Source organism: Hydractinia symbiolongicarpus, chromosome 8, assembly GCF_029227915.1.
Source record: "Hydractinia symbiolongicarpus strain clone_291-10 chromosome 8, HSymV2.1, whole genome shotgun sequence".
In the NCBI taxonomy this organism is placed as follows: Eukaryota; Metazoa; Cnidaria; class Hydrozoa; order Anthoathecata; family Hydractiniidae; genus Hydractinia; species Hydractinia symbiolongicarpus.
In genome coordinates this window covers 7750136-7759501 of record NC_079882.1, presented here as the reverse complement: position 1 = coordinate 7759501, position 9366 = coordinate 7750136, and the positions used below count along the sequence as shown (strand labels likewise).

At 33.3% G+C, this 9366-nt stretch overlaps 1 protein-coding gene across 1 annotated transcript; it reads right to left on the bottom strand.

The window, feature by feature from the left end:
* Positions 1–1078: 1078 nt before the first annotated feature.
* Positions 1079–4435, bottom strand: LOC130655816 (doublesex- and mab-3-related transcription factor 3-like). The gene is made up of 4 exons (XM_057458619.1): positions 4081–4435; positions 2931–3059; positions 2624–2728; positions 1079–2456 (listed from the first exon to the last, which is right to left on the bottom strand). Exons 1-4 carry the CDS (start codon positions 4394–4396, stop codon positions 1867–1869), a joined length of 1140 nt encoding a protein of 379 aa, XP_057314602.1. The 5' UTR covers positions 4397–4435; the 3' UTR covers positions 1079–1866.
* Between the last annotated feature and the right edge of the window lie 4931 nt (positions 4436–9366).

Below are 9366 nucleotides of genomic sequence, written 5' to 3'. Positions count from 1 at the left end.
GGCGTGCACATCTTCAAAAGAAATGTAGCCCCTGGCTGCGGAGTTTTCGCAAGGTGATTGCCACTGCGACAAAAAGCTAATAATACACCTTTACGATAATTCGAGAAAACTAACACTCCATCGCAGCTTATTTAGAGGAGGTAAACATCACACTTTTATAAGAGTTTATTAAGGAGAAAACACGTTTTTTCGTGATAACTTTTCTTGCCGCGTTTTATTTTTAATGAAAAGTACACATAAGTTGTATCTTATTATTATTAACGTTTCCTGAAAAATTGAAAGAAATTGATACGACGGAAGTTAAAAAACTGGAAAAAACTGGAGAAAACACGCTTTCGTCTCTAACAAACTCTCATAAAAACACGATTTTTACCTCCCTTTTTCCGATATAGTAAAACGATGGAGAGCCGTAGGAACGCATGTACAATTGAATTATCGTAAAGGTGTATTGTAGTTGTCAGAGAAATAACGAACGAGTACACAGAAAACAAAACATTATTAGTTACCACTCACAACTGGATCAGACAGTTGACTTCGTTACCCACGATAACTCACGACAAAATACCACAATATTTGGTAGAGGATACCATTTGGGAAGAAAGAAGTATTAGAGGAGTAATCAAGCAAAAACTACTTGGTTGTTAACTTTTTAAGGAAAACTTTATTAAAGAAGTTCGAGAAAACCAAACATCTATATTATAATACCCGTATACGTCTGTCCGTCTGTCACGCAAAATGGTAGCTTAGCTGCGCAAGTATAAAAAGGACGAACGAACCCGGGCTAACGACTATTCTGGTTAATTATTTTTTATAAAATGTGTAAAAAAAGCCCAGTGTGAATCCTTTTTTCATTTGTGTGAAAAGTGGATCAGTGTAATTGCAATTGCAAGAAGTTTGTAGTAAGCATATGTTAAACATTATGTTAAAAACCTTGACATAAAAAAAAGTGTCCCCTGTGGCAAAACTTGTAGACAAACTCACTTTTCTCATTTAACTCCCATAATACTGCTCAAACAAATAGGCCTAAAACTTGATTGCAACTTTTTATTAAAAAGTTTTTAAAATTCTTTTTACACACTTCTGTATTATTGTCATAAATTGTATTATTGTGAATATGAAGGGTACTAACGTAGAAACTATTCAGCAAACTAAAATCGCACGAAAACCAATCTTATCGATTCACAAAAGCTCGGCGACTGTTTTCCAATCAGTCATGGGGTTTTAGTAAAATTGCTGACGTCAGTAAATTTTATTCCTGCCAATCAACTTCTTTTATGTTAGCTATATATTATTGCCAACATGTTTCATTAACTGGGTTTAACTATTCAAATGTGGTTTGAGGGGGTAGGGGGAGCCTGCCCCTCCCTAGTATATTTGATACCCAAAAGCTAGTATAAACAGCGTAACTCGTGTACATTAAATATAATGTTTTCATTCCACTTTGAGTAATCTACCGACTGCAAATCTGCTCACGTGTAGTCCTTTTGTAATGCCGTCGCCAACGCTCGCTACAAAGGGGAAATGTCGCGTCCTGTTTTCTAATGCTGGTACATATCCGAAAATTGTTTAATTTTTATGACAAATGCTGTCTTAAAAAACATGTTAGTATACCTCCCTTGTCCCCAGTGTTTTTTGTCTTCTTTCATAACAAAAAGTCAAAAAACCCTGGTGATGAGGGTGGTTAGTATACATTCAGCGAGATCAATAGCAACAACTTCGAAAGTACAGATGTGTTTCTTTTTTCTCATGATACAATAAGGAACAGAACATAATTTACACTTTATTTACAATTCAAGCAACTTTTTAATTTTATATTTACATTTACTCGTCATACGTTATGCCGTTGTTTTGATGGAAACAAAAAGATCACCATGAGTACGACTCACGTCGAATGTCGGTTTTCTCATCCGGCACCGTAATATCATAAGCTTTCGCTAACGTCGATAACTGGTCATCGTTAATTGAAAAATGACGTTTTTCTTTCACCATTGAATGTTCAATATTGTTGTTAACATCGACAGGCAAAGGTGAACGTCGAATTTGCTTCATTATTTCTTGCTTTGTCACATGTGACGGAAATTTATCCAAAATCCTCTCAATCGTGGATACAGGATCGCCGTTGCATTCTGCGAGTGTATTTTGCAGAACGTTAATTGCGTGTTGAGGAAATAACCTGGTCAGCATATGAATGGGCGATTTTCTTGACTCTGTTGGTTCTCCTTCTTCTTTACACAGTGGAGAATCGGGTTTATTTTTATTTACATCAATTCTTGCCTCAATGTCCTCGTATATTCTTCTCCTTTCCCGTAAATAATCCATAGATGGGGGAGGTGGAGGAAAGAGAAAAGCGCTTCGGGGGCAATGATCATCAGCACAGGAGATTTTTTCAGGAAAGTATTTCATATGGCTATTTGGTGGAAGATGGTAGGGAGAAAATCTTGCGTGGTCGGACATACCTAAAGGTAAAAAGTACTAGTTAACACCAAGTAGGTAATTATATGGTTCTACAGTCTCCTAAACTTGTAATTGTCTCTTTAATTTAGGAAGATGAAGAAAAGTCATTTTTCTTCCTCCTAAAAAAAAATCAAATCAGCTTTAAAAGTAGAGTAGAAAGTTTTATTACCTTTTGAACGGTGTGTCCACGGCTGGAATGCTGAGTCTTTCATGATGACCGGCTTTCTGAATATACACGATGGTGGATATCCGTAGGGTGAAAAGTGAGGCGGGCCTAAATATTGAAAATTTTATCATTATCAGTCACGAGATATTATTTTTCTCATATAACTATCAAACTATCTTCTTTTTATTTTTTAAAATATTTTTGTTAATTTCATTTTCGTTATAAAATTAAACGTTATCTGCAAACAGGCCGTTCTTAGAAAATAGATTATGTCTCAACTTTTATTAAAACAAAGCCTTACAAAACCTACCCAACATCCTTGGGATTCTTTCGGGAAGATCTCTCGTCGGAGGTGGTGTCGGTAATTGTTCATAATAGATTTTTCTGGATTCGGCTGGAGGTGCGGGTGTTGGAGACTTCGCGCTTTCTTTATCGGAATCTATAAAATAAATGTATAGCTACAAGGAACTGTTTATATATATCCTAAATGATGGAACATATCTAAATATAGTTGAAATAAAATAAAAAAAAAGATAAAAAGAAGTCAAAATGAGCAAAGTCAATAAAAATAGGATTGTTTTTCAATTTTTTAAAAAACAAATTTATCGATCTGCAATAAGTTCTTTTTCCTACGCCACCTCGTTAGGTAGCGTTTTTCATAAAATAGTAAAAAAATTATATATTTAAAGCATGATGGTTTCCACCTCCACTGTGCGCGAGAAATAAAGTCGTACTATGAAAACACGAAATATCAAATGTGATATTTCTTTATCAACTTTGTTGCTGAATTTCAAGGTGAAAGAGCCCGCGGATTATTTTTGCGGGCTAACAACTAGTCGTATTCTGTCTGTGCGTTCAGAATGGTCGCGTGTAACATTATTTAAGACCGTAATTATAGAGTAATATGTTACTTTCTGCTGACGGACGAATCCGTTGATTTTTCCATAGCTTAAGGACAAATTTATAATTATATGTTACAAAACTAGGCTAATTCAAAAAATCTACCTCAATACAATTTTCTTTCCGTTAAAATTTTACTACGTAATTCAAGAGAGGACAATATTCACTACGTTAATGTGTTTGAAAACTTTGTTAAAATGTGTCAAAACGCATAATAGTTAAAATGCCAATCAACGCTGATTTAGCGATACTGTCAAAAATGATATTGAGAAACATGAACATATTGTTCCAGATGTTTCTTTAAATCTTCAAAACTTTTATTTTGTTCATTTATTCTTCGCTTATACTTTTAAACTTCATTCAGAGTTAGTTTCATTTTGTTCAATCAGAGCATACTCCTTGCTCATTTCCATGCGCTATTTTACAACAAGCGTATGAATAATCTAAAAGAGAATATTTTGCCTAACAAAAACAATGCGCGCCTTATGAGGATATAGTTGAAAATATAACCTTTTTTTTATAAACAGACAGCTTAAAGCAAGTGAAAAAATGCCACATACCTTTGTCAATATCACCTAACGGACTGGAAGGAGAAGCCGGTAAATTTGGAGATAATCTTGAGACAGGGAAAACATCTCCTCTTGGCAGGGGAGCTGGTCTTTGTTTTGATTCTTGCATCTGTTGTCTTCGCAACGCCACTTGAGCTGCTAGAACTCGTTGACGCTCCACAATCAGCACGCATTTAGCGCACATGCAATCCCTCCATCGGCAGTATCCTTTGTGACCTTTTAACGAAGAATCGTAGCCGTGGTTTCTACACCTGGCGCATTTTGGTGATCGTTTCTTGTCATCGTTAGAATTGCCCATGTTGTCCATACGTGATAAAATTCCTTTCTGCTTTGATGGCAACTTCAATGAATTCAAACTCCAAATATGAGTATCATTGCCCTTCACAAGCCTTTTAAAGTAATTTACGAGTCACGTGACTTTGTTGAATAAAACTAATGGTTTTTAAATAATAGAAAAAACAAATGGCCATCTTTAAAATCATGTTATAATGTTTTTAACAAAGATTTTATTGTTTTTTTTAAAAGACACGTTTTTCTTGCTTTCCCGATTCTTTATTTTGTGCTTATTAATCATGATGCATATTGTATAGTTTTTAAGCTTTATGTGAAACGAACGTAGTACACCTTGTCGAGCTATACCAGTAACATTTTTATTACGAAAAAGAAAAACAAATGATTGGGAAAAATCAGGAAGACGTAATAAAATTCTAAAAAGAAAGAACTTAATTTCCCTTTGTTTATAAGTCAACTACTTGGGGCACCTGAATAGAGCACCATTTTATATCTGTTGCCAACACGTTGCTAACAACATGAAATTGACTCATCTTTAATGTGTATCGATTTTTAAAAGAATTAGTCATGGCGTTGCTCTGCAAAAAATATATCTTAATAAAAAGAGGCCTGCAAATATAGGGCTGCTTTGATAATTTGCAACCAAATTATGGTTCCCGTTATAAATTTCGAAGTTTTATCAACTCATACATGCCTAGAAAATAGGCTCGTATAAATGTGTAAAAATTTTACTCCAAAACTGTGGCTACATTCATTTTTGTGCCTTATTAAATTCCAACATTTTCTTATCATTTTGAAGTCAGTTCGCATAATTTAAATGGTGGCAGTTTTCACTAAGTCGATTATAATTGAACAGTTCTTCAGAAGAAGAAGAAGAAAAAGAAGAAGAAGAAGAAGAAGAAGAAGAAAAATATGTCAATATTTATCTTTTTATTACAGTATTTGTTCTACTATTACGATTCCTAAAATGTTAAAACGTTAGTTTTAATTAAAAGAAGAAACAAGGAGAAATTGAAATGCAAAGAAAGACATTCAGTGCAGTGTAAATTTTCGAGGAAGCACTAATATTTTATCTAAATTGGAAACAGAAATATCAAGGGGATTTATTTTACTTATCATTTTCTATTTAAAAAATAAATTTATTCTGGGCAAATATGTTGGATACCCTATCTTGTTTTAATACGTGTTTTTTTTATATATAAATTTTAGATAATTTTTATTTGCTTTTTTTATAACACCGCTGTTTCGATTTATAAATTCTAATAATCTAGATGAAATAGATTCCATTGAAAATGTTGACGAACGTTTGTATTCCATCCTGTGCGTACGCTTTCAGATAGAAAAAAGCTCGTTTTCTCAAAAAAAAGTTTAAAAAAAATAAAACTTTAATTCCATCGTTGGCACCTGAATCAAAATAACATTAGAGTCTATTTTTTTTTATCATGAATGAATAATAAATAAGTCACTACAACTTTGATCAACGGAACCATTTGTTTTTTCGAGACAGGAGTTTTAGAAAAAAAAGAACTTTTTCACTCAATTAATTAGTCTAACAATAGATTAACATTAAATTTATTTTACTTTACTGGACTGTAGCTCACAATAATAAAACACACTGTGTCGTCTTTGATCTGTTCGACTGGTTTCCATGCACTCAAATCTTTCAAACAATAGGGCATATATTATATGAGTCAGCTTGACATGTTTTCTCTTGTTAAGGTTGGCAAAAAAAATTTTTAACTTTAGATATTTCTCACAAATTAGAAATGAATCACATCGCAAGTACATTTTCTAAGGAAACAGGAGGAATTGCTCATACATGTGCTCGTCCTTATTTTTACGTGACCTCCTGATAACAAGCCCAGTTAAACAAAGACCTCCGGAACATACAATGAATGTTGTGGAGATTGTGGAAGAATACAAGCGACACAAAGAGCTTACATTCTTTTAAGGAATTATTAGCTATTATTGATACTAAGTAATTATAAGATATGGTTCTAAACAAGGAAAAGCTTTCATTTGAAATCCAGTTGACTCCTTATAATTCCTTTATATCTTATTTGGAGTCAAATGTATTGAAATCTATTTTGCGGATAAATCGCAAATAGCGAATCTTCCACAGTTAGGCCAAATCGTTCAATTTTTCATACACGTTTTTTTCTCTTTTTTTATAAGCAGCTCCAATCTTGTGGTACAGTTTTAGGTTGTAAATGGTAGAGGACATTTTTGCCCTAAAGTTGCTTAGCTGGTAGCTTAAGCACATATTATTTTCCTGCGGCAGTAATGGCATCGTAAAAACCCTATCTTGATTCTTTAGATCGTGTTCGACAAGATGAACTCGACAACACAAACATCCGTAGCACATCATAGTGCTATTTAAACACTGGATAGTGACCATGTGATAGATGTGAGAACTAAAGGTTGCTATGCAAGTTGGCTTTTTGGCCTAATTTGAGACCTAAACCCTTAGCAATTGGGTAGCTTGTAAAAAAAGCGTGTATTGTTTTTTGGGTGCGTAACAGATTAAGCTCTGAAATTAGTCCACAACCCACAGTCTTTAACTTTGGACTCTTGTCTTAAAGGATTATTAAAATGACCACAGCTTTTTATGATCTTTTTTTCCACTATGGAAACAACATGACCATGTACCATTAAATTAATACAAATATAGTAAAAACAACACGTTATTAATCAACACTTATTTCAACCATTAAATCTAAAGGTTATAAATTTTCAGACAATATACATATTATTCTATTCGAGGGGTTGTTATTACAAAACATAAAAGACAAGTAATGAACTTGGCCTAAATCTGAGTTTCGCAATATTTTGAATTTTAAATATTTCCACCGATCTTTTACATAATATCATTGACAGTTTCGAATAGCGGTAAGATTTTCGACCTTTGCATCATCTCGATCGCTGTTATTTTTTCTTTAATGACGAAAGATTTCGATCCATGCTTGTATTTTTGAGAATGTAAAAACGATGTTCTTTATAAGAAAAGTAGCTTCAAGGGACAGAGTTTTGGTGATATTGTCACATGAAAACAAGTAAAGTTTGTTTACAAAATTTCGACGTTCTTAAAATTCAAACTAAAATTATCCTATTTTCATATTTCCATGAAAGATATTTTATTTTGTATTTCTAAAAAACTTATTTTTGATAAGGTCATAAAAAGATTCAATACTAAGTCAAATAAAAACCAGATTTATAAGAAAATATGTTTTCGCAGGTGTAGTCACCTACAAATGTGGGACAGGATAGTCGTCACGTTACAGAAACGATTTGATTTTTTCCCTTAGCAGACATTTTAAAATATTAATATGGTAAATAAATCATCTCTTTTGTTATTAGGGAGTAAGAATTACGAAATCTATTATTCATTAAAAAACCCATCTAGTTTATTTGCAATAAAGTCATTTCGTTTTAGTTTTCCTTTTTTGAAATATAATATAAAAACGAAGTCTTATTTTCTATAAATTGTCAATAAAATACGTTCAGTAATTGTTGTGGCGGTATAATGAAAACCCAATGACATTTTTTTTCGTAAACAACTTTTGAAGTCTTGAAAAACATCTTGCAATTTGGATTATTTTTTGTTGATTCATACTTTTTTATTATAACAAGAAAATAAATAAATAAACACTTTCGTTGCATATTTCTATAGTAAATGCTATCCCAATTTTTCAGTGATTCTATAACTTAAAATGCAAATTTATCTCGCCTTTTTTATTAATTCTTTGTCATATATCCGAGATAACAAACTTTGGACGCCAGAGTAGACATAAAAAATAGAAAGTTACCCTTTCTGAAAAAAAATTTATAAAAAGTAGTCTGCCGATTTCATTGAAGCTACATTAGCAGGAACTCTCTGCACTTAGACATCACTCGAAATACTGAATGTCCATTATCCAAGATGGCAGAGCTTTCCGAAATTTGATTGGATTTTGAAAATAATATCCGCCGTAAACGCTTTAGAAGTTGCATTGTGTCATATTTCAAAGCGGCCAGAATACAGGCGCAGCTTCTAGAATATCATTCTAATGTGGTACCATACATTAAACCAAGCGTTGGCTAATCGACAGTGTAAATTTACAGATAATAGAATCATTACGTAACTAAAATATGCTAAGATAATTACATCCTCTTGGTCAGGGTTTGTTGCCTAATGTCAAAGCTGCTAGCGCTTCCTTGACGGTTTCTTAGCCACCGACTCGATGTCAAAAAAGCAAGAACCCCAGGGAACGAGGTTGAGAAAATTACGAATCTGTAAAACGAAGTCCGAATTGATTACACTAAATTTGGTAAATTTCAAAGTATGAGAAATATCCGCCTCCTCATTCCCTAACTAATCTTCCATAGCAAGTATGTTTTTTGGGTGCTTATTACACATAGCAGCTGGCAATTTTTTTGGAGTCATTCCGGTATTGGACATTTACTACACTGTCCTTTTATCTTTGCATTGAGTCTTTCGGATAGACAATAATAAACGGTATGACAATTTCAATAAATGCTTCAAAGCAGGTGAATAATTTTTAAATGACCCTTAATGGACAAAAAGATTCTTCTATTGTAAAATATCATTTTTCTCTGCTCTATGAGCTGTTGACAAGCTGAACTTTTGGTACAACTTGACAGTTGGGTTAAACACCCAGGGGCGGATCTAGTGTAAGTCAGCGTTTACTAGGCCCTGCGACTGTGATGAATACGGCAAAAAGCGACTGCCTTGTGATCAATTTTCATGCAAGTTAATTGCCTGGTTGACCGAAATAACGTATTCTGATTGGTTTACAAAAAACTGACGAATTTAGCCAATATTTACAGTATTCGAAGTGTGCCACAGCATTTATTTCCCATAAATGATTGAATTTTTTAGAACTAATACCGTGTATTTTGTATTTCTGACCAAACAAAAGCAATTGGGAGGGTTTTTTCGGACCACATGAAGGCATGCAAAACTTCAATAAGCAACCAGGGCATATT

What these genes read in the sequence shown, in the direction of transcription:
- LOC130655816 (XM_057458619.1), bottom strand. Translation starts at nt 4,396, where the DNA reads ATGGACAACATGGGCAATTCTAACGATGACAAGAAACGATCACCAAAA. An exon ending in GTTAGGTGATATTGACAAAG is followed by an intron (nt 3,060 to 4,080) that starts GTATGTGGCATT and finishes TTTATTTTATAG; the next exon opens with ATTCCGATAAAGAAAGCGCG. An exon ending in GTGGACACACCGTTCAAAAG is followed by an intron (nt 2,457 to 2,623) that starts GTAATAAAACTT and finishes TTTTACCTTTAG; the next exon opens with GTATGTCCGACCACGCAAGA.